Source organism: Meles meles, chromosome 21 (assembly GCF_922984935.1).
Source record: "Meles meles chromosome 21, mMelMel3.1 paternal haplotype, whole genome shotgun sequence".
Classification (NCBI taxonomy): domain Eukaryota; kingdom Metazoa; phylum Chordata; class Mammalia; order Carnivora; family Mustelidae; genus Meles; species Meles meles.
The window spans coordinates 29,319,070-29,338,546 of record NC_060086.1 but is presented as its reverse complement, the minus strand read 5'-3'; the positions used below and the strand labels follow the sequence as shown (position 1 = coordinate 29,338,546).

Below are 19,477 nucleotides of genomic sequence, written 5' to 3'. Positions count from 1 at the left end.
GGGCAGGTAGGGGTGGCCGAGGGCAGAGGGAGAGGATGAAGCAGGCTCCCTGCTGAGCAGGGAGACCCATGCCATGCGGGGCTCAATCCCAAGAGCCTGGGATCGTGAATTGAGCTGAACAGACAGATAGCTAACCAACCAAGCCACTCGGGTGCCCCTAGAAAAACTTTTTAAAAAGTGCCTTGTTTTGTCCTATCTGAGTAGGAGGGAGGTAGCAGAAGCTGAGTCTTATGTAATATCCTCCCGTTGCCATGTGTGTCGGAGTTGCCCTCATTTGCCTTCCGTGGTATCTAGAGACTAGTCTCTTAAGAGGTTTCAAAGTGACGTTTGAAGCTGTCCAGAGAGAGCAGCTTGCTAATGATGGCAAAAAAAAGTCCAGAGCTTGGAGTCCCAAGATGTACATTCAAACCCTGCTTGGAAGCTTCCTAGCTGTGTGTCTTTGAGCAAGGCACTTAACCTTTCTGATCTTCCATCTTCTAACTGTGAAATGAAATTAACAGCCCTCTAAAAGTCCAACTGAGAGGTCATTTGAGTTAAAAGACTTGAGCTCACACTTACCTGCAGATTCTCACTGGTTCTGTGACCTTGAGCAAGTTATTGAACCTCTCTATGCTTTAGTTTCTTCATCTATACGATGGAAATAATAAAAGTACTTTCCTCACTGGATCCCAGAGGGACCTGTATGAGACAGTGGGTATAGCATGCTTACTCCAATGCCTCATACATGTTAGGTGTTCAGTAATGATCAGTGACTACTGTAAACCATACAACTTTTGAAGCTTATTAGAGCTGTTTGCCCACTGTGGATTGTGAGATCAATTAGTGGGTTGCCACAGCATTTAAAAAATAAGAGTAGGGGCTCCTGGGTGGCTTGGTGGGTTGAGTGTCCGATTCTTGATTTTGGCTCAGGACCTGAGATCTAGCCCTGTAGGGGGCTCTGAGCTCAGCATGGAGTCTGCCTGGGATTCTCTCCCCTTCTCCCTCTGCCCTTCCCCCTGTTTGTGCTCTCTATCTCTCTCTAAAATAAATGCATACAATATTTAAAAAATAAAAGAGTAGATCTAGAAAATATTAGTATGTATTGCTTGTAGTAAGGGATGTTCATTTGTGAAAGTTTAGCTTTAGGTGTGTGTGTTTGCCTACTATAAAAGCAATGTAGGGGCACCTGGGTAGCTCAGTGGGTTAAAGCCTCTGCCTTCAGCTCAGGTCATGATCCCAGAGTCCTGGGATCGAGCCCTACATCAGGCTCTCTGCTCAGCAGGGAGCCTGCTTCCCTTCCTCTCTCTGCCTGCCTCTCTACTTGTAATCTCTGTCTGTCAAATAAATAAATAAAATCTTAAAAAAATAAATAAAAGCAATGTAAACTGTTTTTCTTGTTGTAGGTGGCAGTTTGCAAATATGAAAACCACTAGATTAGATCAAATAAACTCGGGTCGTCCAATCTTAGATTTAACCTGAATTTGCCATATCTTTGCTAACAGAAGTGTGTATCTTTGTCTTACAAAAGCGGGGTAGCTCTAGAAAACAGCCGTATAAAATGGACTTTGGCATCTTCTGTAAAAATGTTGTTTGGGTCAAACTCCATGGAATCCTTTTACAAATATACATCCTTATATGAGAAATGTTACCCAGCACACGGTGCCAGGAAAAATGTTGCTTCCCTTGTGGAAATGGTTTGCTTCTTCCCTAACTTCCCCTGCTTACCTTGTCCGCCAGGAAGCTCAGAGTTCAATTTAAAGCTCTTGTGTAACGACTTATTGGCTCTTCGGGCTACAGTATCTGAATTCATTTCTCTTGGGACTTGGTTTTCTTTCTTTTTTTTTTTTCTTTCTATTTTTATTACTATACTTTATCATGAATTATCTCATGAACATTTTGGGGAGAAAGCACGATATAAATACATTCAGAAAGAACAGAGGCATCTGCCTTGTTTACAACACAGGGGTTGGGAATCTCACACGAGATCGTGTATATAAAAGAACACAAACCCTGGGAAGCCTGGTGCAGGGGGAGTTGTCATTAGGCCGTATCTGACTCTTGCAGAGGTGTGGTTGTATCAGCCTTGGAGGAGAGGAGAATACTGCTGGCCTTTGTTTTCATGGAATTTTTGAAAGTAACTTTCTTCTTAACTGATTATAACAGTACTAATTGCAAAAAAAAAAAGAAGCAATAATTGCCCTTTGTGGAAAATTTGAACAAAAACGTCCGTCATTGTAAGCCTCACCACCCAGAGATGACCACTGTTTTTTTTAAGGTTTTATTTATTTATTTGACAGACAGAGATCACAAGTAGGCAGAGAAGCAGGCAGAGAGAGAGAGGGAAGCAGGCTCCCCGCCAAGCAGAGAGCCCGATGCGTGGCTCGATCCCAGCAGCCTGGGATCATGACCCGAGCCGAAGGCCGAAACTTTAACCCACTGAACCACCCAGGTGCCCCAGAGATGACCACTATTGAGAGGTCCTCTTTCTTTCTTAAAAACAGCTTGATTGAGATATAATTCATATCTCATACAATTAAAAGTGTACAAGACAGAGGCTTTTAGTATTTTTACAGAATTTGCAACCATGACTGTGATCAATTTTAGCATCTTTTCATCACGTTGCAAGAAACCTTTAGCCATGACTGCCAAGAGTCCCCTTCCCCCCAGGCCCAGACAACCGCTAATCTACTTCCTGTCTCTGTAGAGTTGCCCTCGTGACTGGTTTATTTCACTCAGCACAATGTTTTCAAGATCCATCCATGTCATAGCATTTATCTATACTTCATTTCTTTTTATGGTTTGTATTAGTTAGCTTAGGCTGCCTTAACAACATACCGCAGACTGGCCAGCTTGAACAACAGGCATTTTCCCACGGCACTGGAGGCAGGCGGTTGGAGATCAGGGTGCCGACAACGCAGGCAGATCTGGTGAGAGCTCTTCTACAGGCTTGCGGACGCTGCCTCTCAGCTGCTGCCTCGCACAGTGGAGGGAGAGCTCTGTATCTCTTCCTCTCCTTAGGACCGTACCAGTTCTATGAGATTAGGGCTCCACCCTTATGACCTCATTAACTTTAATCACCTCCTTAAAGGTCTTATTTCCAACATAGTAACTTGAGGGGGGGATCACCATTCAGCTCATAACATGGCTGAATAACATTCCATGATATGGATATATCACATCTCATTCACCTCTTCGTCGGTTGATGGACATTTGACTCATTTCCATTTGGGGGCTACCATGAACATTTCATGCACCGGTTTTGTGTGAACATGCAATTTCATTTCTTTTGGGTATAGACGTAAGAGTGGAATTGCCGGGTCATGTGGTAACCCTAGATTCAACTGTTTGAGGAACTGCCAGACTGTTCAGAGTGGCTAAACCATTTTACATTCCCACCAGCAATGGATGAGAGCTCCAGTTTTTGCACATCCTTGCCAATACTCTTTATTATCTGTCTGTTGGATTCTAGCCATCCTAGTGGGTGTGAAGTGGTATCCCGTTGTGGTTCGATTTATGTTCCCTGATGTCTAATGATGTTGAGCATCTTTTCATGTGCTTATTGGCCATTTGTGTATCTATTTTTGGAGAAATGCCTATTCAGATCCTTTGCCTTTTTAAACTGGATTATCATTTTATTGTGTTGAACTGTAGGAGTTCCTTGTATATTCTAGACACGTTTCTTTTTAGACACATACTTTGCAGTTTTGTGGGCTGTCTTGTCATTTCTTGGTGTCTTGAAGCACGAGAGTTTTCAATTTTGATGACGTACGTGCATTTTTTCATTTGTTGCTTCTGCCCTTGGTATCATATCTAGGAAATCATGACCCAATCCGAGATCATGGAGATTTATTTTTTTCTAAGAGTTGCTTGATTCAAGTTGTTTCCTTTAAGTCTTTGACCCATTTTGAGTTGATTTTTGTATATGGCCTAAGGGAAGGGTCCAACTCCATCCTTTCCCATGTGGCCGTGCCGGCACCCAGCAGCACTTGTTAAACAGACTCTTCTTTCCCCATTGAAGTCATCTTGGCACTTCTGTTGAAAACTGGTTGAACATGAATGTAAGGGTTTCTGGACTTTCAATTCTTTCTGTTGATCTATATGTCTATTCTTATGCAAGGACCACATAGTCTCCATCGCTGTAGCTTTATAGTAAGTTTTTAATTCATGAAATTCGAATATTCTTTATTTTTTCGATACTGTTTTTGGCAATTCCGGGAGCTGTGTATCTCCAGTTGTCATCTTTATTGTCAATGTTTTTGAAAATGCAACTTTATTTTTACGACAGTGAAATCATACTCCATAACAATTATTTTCATGTGTCCCTAACTCTACGTTGTGAACATCCTTCTATATTATAAACTTACTTTACGTATGCTCAGCACATAATTTAGTTATTTTCCTACCAGACACTTGTTTGTGAACTTCACCATTGTAAATATTGACGCCATGGCTGCCTTGATTCCTAAAACAGTATAATATTTGTGAAGCTATTGAAGATATTCTTACATATTGAAAACATCAATCTTTTCATTCAAACATTGAGATGATTTCCCTAAAAGCAGTAGAAGAGGCACAAATAAGAGTCAAACCTTACATTTGCAACTTAAAAAATCCACTAACCTTTCTGAGTCTCGATGTTCTCACCTGAAAAACTCAGATAATAATAATAGAGTTCTTGTGAAGATTAAAGGAATGTAGGAATATAAAGTCTAGCACACATATGACTCAATAAATAGTACTTATAGTTATTTTTTATGCTTTTATTTTTTAAGTAGACTCTATGCCCTGTGTGGAGCCCAACATGAGGCTTGAACTCACCACCCTGAGATCAAGACCTGAGCTGAGATCAAGAGTCAGATGCTTAACTAACTGAGCCACCTTGGTGCTCCTATATAATAATAATAATAATAATTATTGTTTTCATCGTTGTTGTTACTGTTGCTAGCTATATTAAAAGTTTCAGAATGTAGCTGAAATGGAGATGATAGGCTGACAGTCACATCTTCCCTATCAGCCTGGGAACTGCAATCATAATGAAGACCTGAGGGGCGCCTGGCTGGCTCAGTTGGTGGGACATGCAACTCTTGATCTTGGGATTTTGAGTTTGAGTTCCACATTGGGTGACGAGATTACTTTAAAAAATTTAAAAAGAGGGGCGCCTGGGTGGCTCAGTGGGTTAAAACCTCTGCCTTCAGCTCGGGTCATGATCCCAGGGTTCTGGGATTGAGCCCCGCATCAGGCTCTCTGCTCAGTGGGGAGCCTGCTTCCTCCCACCCCCCTGCTCTCTGCCTAGTTGTGATCTCTGTCAAATAAATAAATAAAAATATTTTTTAAAAATCTGTAAAAAATTTTAAAAGAGTATATTTAAAAAAAAAAGTAGACACTAAATATTCCCACATCAGCCAAAGACCAACGTTTTAAATATCATGCACAAAATAGATGTCTCCATTCCTAAATCTTTGTATGTATTTCAGATTAGTTTCTTAGAATCATTTCTCAACAACAGTCATGAGATGGTTTAATTCCATTTGTGTCGCTATGGAAGATATTGTTTACATATTGAAAACACTTATCTTTTAATTAAAACATGGATTAGCTCCAAGAGAGCAATGGCTCTGTCTGGCATGTTCACCATTTTAGGTCCAGCATCAACCAACACACAGTAGATGCTGACAAAAGAATGCAGAAAGGAAAGCAGCAGGCCCCCAATATATTTTGTTGCTTTGGATTATTTTGTAGCGGCAACAGGGGTTAGAGGGGCTTAGCCCAGGAAAGCAGGCACACAGAGTTTGAGCCACAATGAGAACTACCATTTATTATTATTTTTAAAAGATTTTATTTATTTATTTGAGAGAGAGCAAGAGTGAGAGAGATCAGAGGGAGAGGAAGAGGGAAAAACTGACTCACCGCTGAGCAGGGAGCCCAATGCGGGGCTTGATCCCAGGACCCGGAAATCACAACCTAAGCCAAAAGGCAGAAGCTTAACCTACTGAACCACCCAGATGCCCAAAGAACTACTCTTTATTATTATGCACCTGCTGCATCTGTTTTGTCGGTCATTCTTCTGGTGGATTTTTGTATGTGACCTCAGTTAATATATTAAATATTAAGATTACCTGTGCAGTAAGATCCATGCAGAACCCAGTGCTATAGGCAAGGAAACAGAAGCTTCGAAAGGCTTAATGACTGGGCCTACGGTGTGCTGGTAGTAAGTGCTGACCCCAGATACAAACATTTACTTCTCTGATACTAAAGTCTGGGTATTTTTTACCCAGGAAAGATGTGTGTCCTTTTGTGTCCTAGAGGTTGAGAGAGAGGGTGGTTGGGGCTTACAGAGGAAGCTAGCGTACGATTTCTTAATTAGGTCAACAAGGATTGATTGAGAACCTGCCCTCGGGGTGGACTGGACACTTCCAAGTGCTGGGGAGACAATGGAGACCATACACCAGCACCTTGCTCTCCTGGAAACCCCAAATCTAGCAGGGGAAGCAGACACTATTCCAGTAATCACACAAGCACTTGATTATACACTGTGATGACTGCTTCAGAGAAGTTCAGGGTACCACGAGAGATTAGCTGGGCAATTTGACTAGGTTCCGCAAGGCTGAGATCAGAAGTGAACTAGGAATTAACTAGATGTGAGGGCCAGGGAGGGCTTTCCAGGATGAGAAAAAGACCTAAGTAAGGACCTTGAGGGTCCCCTGGAAGAGGACCTGGAAGAGGGACTTGAGGGTCCCCTGGAAGGGGACCGAAAGAAGGCCTGTGTGGCAAAAGCAGTATGCAGGGTGACGGGGCAGCGGGGAGAGAGCATTGGCCTCACGGACCCTGTTGAAGACTGTGGCCTTAATCCTGAGGGCCGCAGGGAGCCTTTAAAGAGTTTTAGGTGAGCAATGGCAGCATCAGATGGGCTATCTAGAAAGATAGATGTAGCCGCAAGTGGGGGACAAATTAGGTGACCAGTTGGCAGTGGGAATGGACAGAAGTAGATGCTTTTAGGAGACATTTATGGGTTAAGAATGACATAGGTGTTATGAGTAATCCTTTCCAAAATGCAGTTTTGTTTGGAGGAAAATATGTTTCTCACCAGTATCCACAGTCAGAAACATTCACATTTTCTTTTCAGTATTCTTCCTACCAGGAAGAACCCTGTGGCTGAAACTCTTGGTTTGTGAATTTCCAACCCCTTTCTGAACATTGATAAGTTTGGTTTCTTAGTCCTTGGAGTTTCTTGACTTGAGCCCTGTCTGCTCTGGGTTCCGGACCAAACACTGAGATTAGGAGTGAATACCACCCCAGTCCCTCAGGACAGATGAAATGATTTCTCAATTAGTTATTAAGTTGTTACACTTGTAAAGGAACTGCTTAAAAATAAACTGGAGGATTTGTTTCCTTTTTGCTTAAAGGCAACATTTAATATACGAGCTTCTACCAGTCTGAACTGGATGAGACTGTTTATACCCAGGCTAATTCAAAATGCTTGGGATATTTCTAAAGGTTTAGTCTTGGCAGCGGCAGCTGAGAATGCAGAGATAAATAAAAAAGTCACAAGACGCGGCTGATGGGGTTCGTCTGTTCATTCACACCCATGACTCACTGGGCTTTTGGAGACACTGAATTTTTAAGGGCAGCCTAGTGGATGGTGGTGGGGTAATCAGCTGTGCTGAAACTCCAGTCTTGATGCAATTCAGCTAAATGGACCTACCCTCAGAAACAGATGTGGAGAGAAAATGCTTATACAGATATAGACATACGAATAGCACATAAAGCTTACCCACAAGACTTAAAGAAAATGCATTTAAATATCTGTTTGAAAATAGCATATTTTCCAGTTTTCCTACAGACACTCTGTTACTTATATGATTAAGAAATAATTTCATTGAGAGAATCCTGGGTGCGCAGTCGGCTGGGTGTCTGCCTTTGGCTCATGTCATGATCCTGGGGTCCTTGGATGGAGCCCTGCACCAGGTCCCCTGCTCAGCAGAGAGTCTCCTTCTTCTTCTCCCTCTGCTGCTCCCCCTTCCCACCACCGCTTGTGTGTGCTCTCTTAAATAAATAAATAAAAGATTTTTAAAAACAGAAGCAATGTCATTGAGGGGTGCCGGCTGGCTTGGTCAGTAGAACAGGCAACTCTTGATCTCAGGGTGTGAGTTGGTTGTGGAGATTACGAAAAAATAACATCTTAAAAAAAAAAGAATTTTGGGGCTCCTGGGTGGTTCAGGCAGTTAAGCATTTGCCTTTGGCTCAGTCATAATCCCAGGGTCCTGGAATCAAGTCCCACATCAAGCTCCCTGTTCAGCGTTGAGCCTGATTCTCCCTCTCCTTCTACCACTCCCCCTGTTTGTGCTCTTTCTCTCAAATAAAAAAATAAAATCTCACCCCCAAAAAAGAATTTTATTGAGCACCTGCTGTGTGCCAGGCAATGGGTCATCTCATCTGATCCTTCATGCCCCTGAGAGGAAGCTGTTATTATTCCGGAAGGAGCTGAGGCTTCCAAGGGCTTCAGAGACTTGCTCAGGTCACCCAGTCAGTAAATGATGGTAGGATTCTGGTTCCAGAAGGTGTGATCTGAGCAACTACACTCTGCTCCCATGCCTCTGTCACTGATTTTGCCTTGGTGTTTCCCTTCTCCCATCGGGGCCTCACTTATAAAAAACAAGCCTTTTATTAAGTATCTCCCTTTCTAGGACTCCAGATCCTTTTCAGGGTCAAAATTTGATAATCCCCATGTTTTGGTCTCAATATAACCAATGTTGTCGCTTCCAGCACCAAATGTCCCCACTTAAAACACTGCCTCCAAGGAGACTTCACTGAGTTTACTTAAGTAACACTGTTTAGAAGTCAGCAATAAGTCTTAATTATTGCACATTCAAGACTGTTAAATTCTCCCCAGTGCCTTGTGGCTTCCAAGGCTCAACTTCCCTTAAAATGATGCAGCCCAACATCTGACACTGTCAAGAAAGGGAGATAAACTTCATCAGACTACTGACCTTTACACCCCTTGAATGTCAACATATGTTTTCTTTTTAGACAAAAAGGCTTCCATCATTTATTCCCCCCACTGGGGGGACATGGAGTTATTATATTTGTTGATTTTTTTTAACACTTTTTCTGTGTTCTTCCAATTTTCTATTATGCCTGTGTTTTGTTTTTATAGTGGAAGAATACCCTGATTTTTAAAAGTCAGTCCAGTAAAGCAGAAGAGAAATAAAATCTTGGTAATATATATTGTATATCCCATGCCTTCTTAATTGGAAAGTATGGAAGTTGACTATAAACTCCATTGGATGATTCTCGGTCAGGATCAGGGACCCCAGTTCTTACTTTGTAGTGCTATGACTTGATGGTGTAAACCATGGATTTTGAACTCAGATAGACCAGGTTTAGAATCTTGGCATGACCGTTTACTTAGCTTTATGACCCTGGGCAAGTTGCTTAGTGTGTCTGAGTCTTAGTTTCCTCATTATTAAAATGGAAATAATGATTACATCTACCTCCCAGAGTGGCTGGGGAGATTGAATGAGATGATAAATGAACATAATGCCCAACATTCCGTTAATGCAAGTTTCTTGATTAATTATGTGATATTGTTAATATTCTGTCGTAAGTTCCCCCTAGGGACTGATGAGGTACCTAAGACTTCTGGCCCTGGCTCTGAATTTAAAAAGTCCTCAGATCTTTATTCTCTTCCTCCCCATTTTCCAATTTATCTTATTTTATTTTAGTTTGTCATTGAAGTGAAACTCACAGGCAGTAGGATATACTAGTCCTCAGTGAACTTCTATGTGTGTATACCCTGGCATAACCACCACCCAGATCAAGATAAAGACATGTCCAGCCCCTCTGTGGGCTCTCTCACGCCCCTCTCCAGCTGGCAGCCCCCAACCCCAAGGCAAACTCTACTATGACTCCTAAAACCGTAGAAGAGTTTTGCTTATTCTCCAACTTCGTATAAATGGAAAACACAGGGTGAACTCCTTTGTGCCTTAATGCTCCTTAATGCTGAGCATTAGGTCTGGAAGATTCAGCCAGATTGTTGAGGATAACAGTCGTTTGCTCTTTTTCACTGATAGTATTCTTTCTTATGAATCTTATTACAGCTTGTATATCCATTCACTTTACTGATGAACACTTGAGTTTTACCCAGTTTTTGGCTATTATGAAAAATACTGCTATTATGAATGTCTTTGTATATGTTTTCTGGCTCACTTCAGTTAGACTACCCGGGAGTGGAATTGATGGGTCTGGGAGTATACATAATATTTAATTTTAGAGGATACTGCCGAGTCCTTTTCTAAAGTGGTTGCACCATTTCCCATTCGCACCAGTGGTGCCTGAGCTTTCCAGTTGCTCTGCGTCCCTGCTAACCCTTGGTTTGCTGAGTCTCTTTCATTGTAACCATCCGGGTGGGTGGATGTGCGCTAGCTATCTCATCATGCCTTTAATTTCCATGACGCTTAACGATGCCGCACACTGTTTAATGCGATCATCCGCCACTGGGACACACCGTTGCGTTCCTCAATTCGTTTATACTCTCGGGATATCTGATAGCTGCGTTTGCCAGAATGAGGTTTACAGAATGAACACACATGTTCTGGGAGAGGTTGCAGAGGTTCTCCTGGGACCAACATGGCAGAGTTTGAGGCACACACAAGAGCATCTACGCTGGCTTCTGCTAACTTTCAAGTTCTTAACTGTTTGATAGCGAGCTTGCAAGAAAAATAACTTGCAGATGAGTGACATGCTATGAATTTTAAAAAATGCTAAGTGAACTCTCTAGCAGCATTTCAGCTGATATTTCTGCAGTCCACGTAGGAGAAAAGAAGTCACATTAGTTGAGTATCCACTACGTGCCAATCCTGGCACTGGGCACTTTAAATACATTATCCTCTTGGAGCACCTGGGTGGTGAAATTGGTTAGCTGTCGGATTCTTGGTTTCAGCTCAGGTAGTAATCTCAGGGTTGTGAGATCAAGCCCTGTGTGGGGCTCTACGCTGAGCATGTGTGTGCTTAAGACTCGCTCTCCCTCGCCCTCTCGTGCACATGCGGGCGCACTCTCTCTTTTTCTCTCTCTGAAATAGACAAATCTTTTTTTTTTTTATTTTTCTAAAGATTTAATTTATTTACTTGAGAGAGACAGCACAAATGGGGGAGAGTGGTTGAAAGAGAGGGAGAAACGGGCTCGATCCCAGGACCCGGAGCCCATTACCTGAGCGGAAGGCTGATGCTTACCCAACTGAGCCACTGAGGCGCCCCCTGCCAAAAAAATATATTTTTTAAAGATTTTATTTATTTGAGAGAGAGAGAGAGCATGAGAGAGAGCATGAGAGGAGAGAAGGTCAGGGAGAGAAGCAGACTTGGGAGCCCGATGTGGGACTCGATCCCAGGACTCCAGGATCATGACCTGAGCCAAAGGCAGTTGCTTAACCAGCTGAGCCACCCAGGTGCCCACCAAAAATAAACCTTTTAATGATATACTTTGGAAGGCCCCAACCAGGAGTAAATGTAAAACAGGAGTCATTTGTTCTCCAAAAAAATTTTTTTAGAAAGGGAGGTGGGAAAAAAGGGGCAGAGTAGAATGAGTGGAAGAAACTGGTTTCCACTTTACCCTTTAGAAACATCATCCTGTTTGGCTTCCAGACCAACAGACAGAGCCTTGGTGTCCCCTTTGGAGACAATGTTACCCTTTGGTATTGAGCAATTTTAAATCTGCGTCGTCAAAATTTACAGAAAATGTGCTTCACGTATTCCGCTTGACATTTCTCCCTGTTCCTTCAAACTTGGCAAAAACATCACTTTTTTTTAGTGCCTTCATATGTTTTACCAAGTTTATAAATTGTCAGACACCTCATCATTCCCCAATGATTGAATTATTCCCAATCATTGTTGGGCCTTTAGGTTGTTCCCAAGCTGTTTTTGTGGTAAAACAATGCGGTAGTGAGCGTCTTTGTCTCTGAGTCTCGTTGTGGCATCTTTGAGTATGGAAATCTTCATCTACTGGTGAGAGACACTGTGAGACCATGACCTTGCAGGGGTTAAGAGCACGAATGCAGGAGCCAGAGAGCCCATGGTGTGACCTCGGGCAAGCCATGTAACCCGTGGGCCTCGGTCTCCCTGTCTGTCAGACTGGGGAGAATCATGGCACTTACCTCACCATCACTTCATACGTGTGATGCCAGTGCCTGTGTGTATTATTTACCTCGAATCCTAGAAACTGGGGGGCGAATTGGATAACAAATTAATACTTTAAGTTTTCTTGGGGCACCTGGGTGGCTCAGTCGTTAAGTGTCTGCCTTCGGCGCAGGTCATGACTTCGCCCTATGCCGTGTGCGCATCTCTTGGCTCTTGTAATTCCCTGTTTACTTTTCTGCTTCCCCCTCTGGACTGTGAGCTCCTGGAGATCCAAGACTGTGCCCTAAAAATAATAATAGGTCATGTTTACTGTGTGCCTAACTCAGGCTCGGACTCCGTGTCAAGCACTGGGCAGGCCTTGCTTGCTTGCTCCCCAGCACCATCTCACACCTGGGCCCTCGGGAGACAGGTGCTGAGTGCTGGCGGAGCGAGAGAGTGTGCTTTCCCAAACCTGTCCCATCAAAGAGATCACTCAAAGCACAGAGGTGGGGGATGCTGAGATGCTGAGTCCCAGGATTCACTCCTGGAATCTGATTCTCAAGGTCTAGAGCAGCCCAGGGATCTGTCCCAGGGGATCATTCTGAGGCCACATCTGGGCAACCCGAGTGAGAGGCTGGATGACCCCTTGGTACCTGAATTTCCTGTGTCTCAAGCCGTAGGCAGTTTCTCTCAACTGTCTGGAATTCTCAGCCTGGTCACTGACTGGAACAGGAGAGAAGGAGGGTGACTGAGAGGAGGAAAACCGTAAGCAAGTCTCATTAGTATGGAGAGCCTTTCTTGTCACACTGCCTTTAATTGAAGCTGAAGGGCTGGCTCCTGTCTCTGGGATTTTCCACTCTCCAGCCCTTCCGGAACTGGCTGTGCACCAGCCTGCTGAGGGAGACAAGGACGGTGCAGGGGCACGGAGGCATCATCGGTTGGTGTTGGAGGCCATCCGTGATGATGTCTCTAAACTAAAATGGAAACCAGTTTCTTTCATTCAGTCATTGCTTCCTTCTCCTCCCCTGCTGACTCCTTCCAAGCTCCCTCCTTTTACCCACCTATGGACCTACCTGTGCAAGGCTCTGTTCTGCCAAAATGAGGAAGAAAACCACCAAGGGGAGACTTTTATCTGTTTAACTTTTAGCAAAGTAATCCCTGCACATGGTTCCCATGGTTAAAAGACAGGACCCATCCCCCTGCCTTATCTCTGGCTATGAGCATTCATTGGAGGTCTTGGAACCTGTCCCCCAAGAAGAAGGGAGGACTACTGTCTAGGATGGACAGAAGGACATAACCAGCATCATCCCTTTTCCACCCTCTGCTACAGCAATCACTTTGAACTCTTCGCTGTTTCTCTCTGGATAGCTATGATTTTCGATATGATAGATAGGATTTTAGACAGTATCTGATTTCCTGCTATGACAGATGAGGACAAGTTCACTTATACCCCATCTCCACCCTCCTCCCAAAGCAGTTAAATTGTCCTTTTCTGTTCTTTAGTTGGCTTTGTAATTTCAAGTAACATACTACCATCTTTATTTCTTTTTACCTATTTTTGGGGGGTGGGGGAAATTTCATACCATAGTGACCACAAAGCACATATAACCCTGGGGCAAACACTCACGTATAACTACCATCCCAGTTAAGGAAATAGAATACTGTCAACACCTTTAAAGCTCCTCCTCCCCCAGTGAAGCCACTTATCCTGACTTTGGGGCTAATTGTTCTCTTGCCTTTTTTTTTTTTTTTAAAGATTTTATTTTTAAGCAATTTCTACACCCAACATGGAGCTCGAATTTACAACCCTGAGATCAAGAGTCACATGCTCTACTGAGCCAGCCGGACGCCCCTGTCCTCTTGCCTCTTTTAGAGTTTTTCTCACCTTTAGAGGTACTCCTCTGCATTTAGATCTGCTGTAAATAGAATCGCACTATATGTATTACACCGTGCCTTCCACCTTTCCTTCGACGTGGGTGAGCTCATCTAAGGCAACAGGTGTAGCTGTGGTTTATTCACGTTCCCTGCTGTATACTCACCGTTCAAGCAGACCACAATTTATTTATCCAGGCGACTGTTGATTGACGTTTGGGTTCTTTGAAGCTTCCTGCTATCGCGGACGTCTTAATCCACGTGGCTCAGACCCTGTGTGCAAGGGTTTCCCCAGGGGACGGCAAAGGGAGAGCAGTCGCCGCATTGTGGGGCGTGTGCATACTCAGTGTCACTGGATAATGCCACTTCCCCAGTGTGGGGACACCAGTGGAGAGGCCCCACCCCAGCGGCTCGGACCTGACTGGCTCGGGTGGGCATTGAGGACGTTCAAATATCCCCAGGTGATTCCATCCTGGGGCTCCACATCCATCTTTATTTCCAGTCCATCAACTCGAGATAGGGTTTTGATTTTTCAGTTTGGAGGAGTGGTCCTAGCATCACTCTCTGCCTCCCTTCTCAAGACGCTTGTGTAATAATTGGAAAGTGATAATAAGGGCTTTTTCCCCAGGCAAAGTCGAAGTGTAGGGGTGGCTAAGAGAGGTTATCAAGGCATGGGCAGGAATTGGTTGATACGGGGACAGACGGGAGCAGGTGAATTCTTCCTTCAGGCAGGGCTGAGGAACAACAGAAAACCCAAAGGCTGAATTCTTCCCAGCAGACTTCCTTCCCTCTCTGGCTATTGGGAGCCTCTAGCGACTGTCTGCCAACTGTGGGCCAGAGAGGTCATCAAACTACTTCAATTTTGAGACATGGAGGGGGACTCTAGGCTCTTCTGAACTGTAAGGGTCTTTATGGTCATGTTTTTTTTTTAAGGGACTCCAACCCCAGTTTGGGTTTCTCAACACTAACTCAGCCTTAGCAACAAAGGGGAACTTTGAATAAATACCCGGGCCTCAGACCAATTACATCAGAATGTCTGGGGTGAGACCCAGGCACTAATAGGCTTCAGACGCAGCCCAGGTGATTCTTAAACGCAACCAGGATGGAGAACCAGCAGCAGTGGGTCAAACTCTGTGGATTTGCACTTCTAACAGCTTCCCAGTGATGCCGGGCACGTTGCTGCTCCCTCTGACCCTGCCTAGAGCACCATCTTGCCCCCGAGGTTTTCCCGCATACCTCCCTGTCTGGACCCAGAGCAGCCCTGTACTGAGCTGTTCCATCAGGGGGAGCAGACCGCCTCCCAGCTCTGATGAGGCTGATAGCTTAAAATCGAATGTGGAAATTGACAAGGCCTACAAGTCGGGAATCTGCCATCCCCACTCATGCTCAACTTTCCCATCCGGATCACATCATGGATCAGCAGGATCCTGGGAAAGCACCTGCAGAGGCGTAGAGCATCCTTGGCTCTGAAGGACCCTTGTCAATAGATCAATAGGATCTAGAGGCACATAGGGTATTCGCGGTGGTTACTCAGACAGCTTTCATATGTATATGGAACAAAAAACGGTGTATACACTCAAAACAATTCTTTTTTTTTAAAGACTTTATTTATTTGACACAGAGAGAGAAATCACAAGTAGGCAGAGAGGCAGGTGGCGGGGGTGGGGGGGGCAGGCTCCCTGCTGAGCAGAGAGCCCGGATGCAGGGCTTGATCCCAGGACCCGGAGACCAGGACCTGAGCCAAAGGCAGAGGCTTCACCCCCTGAGCCACCCAGGCGCCCCCACTCAAAACAATTCTTTAAAATTTCCAGTGACCACAGGTTCTAAGTATTAAAAATACTTCTAGTTTAAGTTTTTAAGTCATTAGTAATTCACAAAGCCAAATAAATACAGCTTAACTTTTGATAATTATTAAACACAGAAAACACAGGAAGGAGACTCTGGTGGACTAATTGCCTCCTTGTTTGCCGTCTGGGGATTTTTTACACACTCACCAATGCCAGGACCAGGAGAGGTAGGAAAGGGGATCAGTATAAACCAGGAGAGGTAGGAAAGGGGATCAGTATAAACCCCACCAACCGCAAGTCCACACTGTCCACAGCTGAGGACTTGGAGGGTGACTCTCTTTGAATAAACCATGACCAAATACCCTTAGAAAGCCCCAGCTTGAGGACAGCTGTGCTAGCCTGGGCTGCTGAAACTTTTCAGTCCACGTCCAACAGGAAGTAACTGTGTTGCCCGTGATGGTGTCCCCACCTCAGTCCATGCTTGGGTCTGGTTGGATCAAAACCTGTGCCCTACACGCTAACAACACGCTTTCTGCTAGAACACTGCTCTCCATGTGTGATCAGAGCCCACGACCTTACTCAGAAGAACCTTCAGGCATTAATGACCAGGACAAGCACTTGGGACACTAGAAACAAAAACTTCTTAAAAACAAGAGGGTCTTTCTTGGGGGCGCCTGGGTGACTCACCTGGTTAAGCAACCAACTCTTGATTTCAGCTTAGGTCATGATCTTGGGGTCCTGAGATCAAGCCCTGCTTTGGGCTCCGTGCTCAGCACGGAATCTGCTTGAGATTCCTGATTCTCTCTCTCTCCCTACCTGCACCTCCCCGACTTGTGCAAACACATGCTCTCCCTCAAATAAACAAATAAAACCTTAAATTTTTTTTTTTAAATGAGAGGGTCTTTCTAAAAGGACTCCCCCTCCCCCCACCCTGGGGGACTGGGTTTCCCTATTTTTCTAGGGGAGGGGCTTTTCCCTATTGGGACAATTTCCCTTACAGGTTGTGCTGTCCTGTGTTCTGCCAACTTTCCTGTTTGGCCGATGCAGGAAATCCCCCAGATCACATTCTTTTCCAGACCATGAAAGACTAGAAAAGATTCTCTTCTGACCTTGCATTCACCCCAGTGTTACCCTGAGTTTTTAATTTTGGGTGGGTGGGGGAGCAAGGTGAGTGGTGACAGATTGGACTGAGTCAAGAGCCTGGAATCTGTCATCATCTTCAGTAAAACTTCCTTTCTTCAGTTTCCCTGACCCACAAAGAACACTTTTGACCTTCTACTGAACTAAATTAAGAATAGCTTGATGGACTTTGAAGGCATTATGCTGAATGAAATACGTCAGGTAAAGAAAGACAAATACTGTACAATCTCATTTATATGGGGGAATCTAAACAAAACAAAACAAAACAAAACAAAACCCAAACTCACAGGAAAAGAGATCAGACTTGTGGTTACCAGGGACGATATAAACCTTCAGTTAACACGATAAATCAGCACTAGGGCTCTAATGTACAACATAATGACTGCAGCTAACACTCCTGAATGATACATAGGAAAGTTGTGAAGAGAGTAGATCCCAAGCGTTCTCGTCACAAGATTTTCTTGTTATTGGATCTGTGTGAGAAGATGGGGATCAGTGAACCCCACTGGAGTAAATGTTTGACCATATATGTAAATCAAACCATCTTGCCTTAAAATTATACAGCGGTGTATGTCGATTATTTTTAATAAAACTGGGGGACAAAAAGAATAGCCATGAACATTACATGGTTTTGAAGCTTTCGATTCCGTCCTTGGAACACAATGGCCCTGTGTTCTTCCCCGGTGGGTCCGTGGCCCAGAACCAGAGCAGGTGCTCAGTGAGCTCCGATGTTGTGGACCTCTACACATCAGAGTTTGCTGTTTGCAAAATCACAACTCTGTCTGGATATGTAAATTGATTCTGACTTTCTCTTTCATTTCTTTGTAGTGAAATGCAAAATGGAGGACGATGAGGAAATTGCACCCAAGACTCCACCACCTTAACTACTGGGGGATTTTTTTCCCTTTGGAGCTTCAAGGACTCTACGTGAGGAAAATGTACAAATTATGCTTCCTCTCTGTTGATTTTTTTTTTTTAACGACTAGATTTGGTACATGCGATACAGAACCTTTTCTGCACAAGCTAGGATTTGTTGCAAACACGCTTTACTGCATATAGTTTATCCTAGGAGAGTGTGAATCTTAACTTTCTGCATGATCTCCAAATTTTATTCTTTTATCCATTATTATTTCTTCAGTGCTTCCGGTATATTCTTCTACACCAACCACCGTTAAAATGTACAACAAAGTCTAGACCCAAGAGACGCTGAATTGTTTTAGTTTCCAGTTTCCCACTTCTGGCTGCCTTGGCAAAGATCGATACTTAAATTCGAGTCCCAAACCTCTGCCGTGGGCTTTAGGTTTATCTGGTGAGTATTCTCTTCGTAAAAATGACGTATTGCCTATGACCACTTGCAGAGGAGACGGACTCTTAACTCTGACTACAAATCCAACAAGTTGAAGACACCCACACCCAGACAGTAACAGACAAAGGACTTTGGTTGTCAAGCCCCCAGAGTACTATAGAGAGTTCCTCATTGGTGGCTAAGCTAACTTATTACCCTCATTTGTTCTGTGGTTTGCTGTGAACCAGGATTTCCCCCGTTCAAAATGCCACAGATTGAGCCTCCAGGCAGATCCAAAAGTTCGTAGTTATTCTGGGTGGTTTTGACAAGCTACCACACATCTTAAGTAAATAGGAAAGCCTTTATTTTTGTGTTAAGAACAGCATTTTGAAAATAAAACCTATCTGCCCATGCTTTACAACCTTTAAATTTGTCATGTTTATATACAGTCATTTATGGTACACATTGATTGTCTTGAAGTTTCTTTAACGATTTTTTTTTTAATAAGTATGCAACAGTCAGCCAGGGGAGGATAAAGGTACATTATAAAACACACATTAATACATTTAATAAATATATATTATCTATCAAAAACGAGCCTTAGCTCTTTATCAGTTAATAAAAAGCACCTGCTCAGAACTCTTGTAAGCTGGTGTAATCATTGCATCATTGGATTATAAAAGCCACAACACTCCCCTTCAGTTTAGGGTTCCACTCAGCACTGGCCGACCTAGAAGACCACCCCAAGTTTACCCTTGTTCGGTGGGCCCAGACGGAGTCTGTGCTAAAAGCACGGGATCCCCACATTTTCCCTGTTTGTCAATTCTCTGAGCTGATTCCCTCACTCCCCACCCTCCACATCCAGTGGAGGAAACCAGGATAGAATGACCATTGTCTATTAAAAGGGGGGACAAGCGTGGCTGTTATAGTCCCAGAGTGATTTTAATAACCGGACACAGAAAGATTTGTGCTGACAATTAGGTATTTTGATCACAGATGCTCTCCTTCAGGTCATTTTCCCTCAACAAGTGTTTCCATAAACAGAGGTGCCACTGGATTTTGTATTTAAATTTGCTCCGTGGGGCCAGCTGGCAGCCAGTCTCTTGGCAAAGAGGTCTCTTTGCACCCTTCAGGTGGAGTCATTAGGAAAATACCCGTTCTCTGCTCTCTGCCCTCACTCCCCACCTCTGCCCCATTGGGAGGGCATCCCCCCCCATTCTCAACTTTAAAGGCAAAATAAAACAAAATCCCGAAGCGCAATAACGAATCAGAGAATTAAAAAGAAAGGGGGGAGAAAAGGTCTCAT

General features: G+C 43.9%; 1 protein-coding gene across 1 annotated transcript in view; it reads left to right on the top strand.

Annotated features, from left to right (window-relative positions):
* IQCK (IQ motif containing K) overlaps nt 1-18,853 on the top strand; it is a 120,281-nt gene extending 101,428 nt beyond the window's left edge. The window contains exon 9 of the mRNA XM_045992958.1: nt 17,715-18,853. Within this exon, the coding sequence (XP_045848914.1) occupies nt 17,715-17,770 (56 nt within the window). The 3' untranslated portion in view covers nt 17,771-18,853. The remainder of the gene's footprint in view (nt 1-17,714) is intronic.
* The last annotated feature ends 624 nt before the right edge of the window (nt 18,854-19,477 follow it).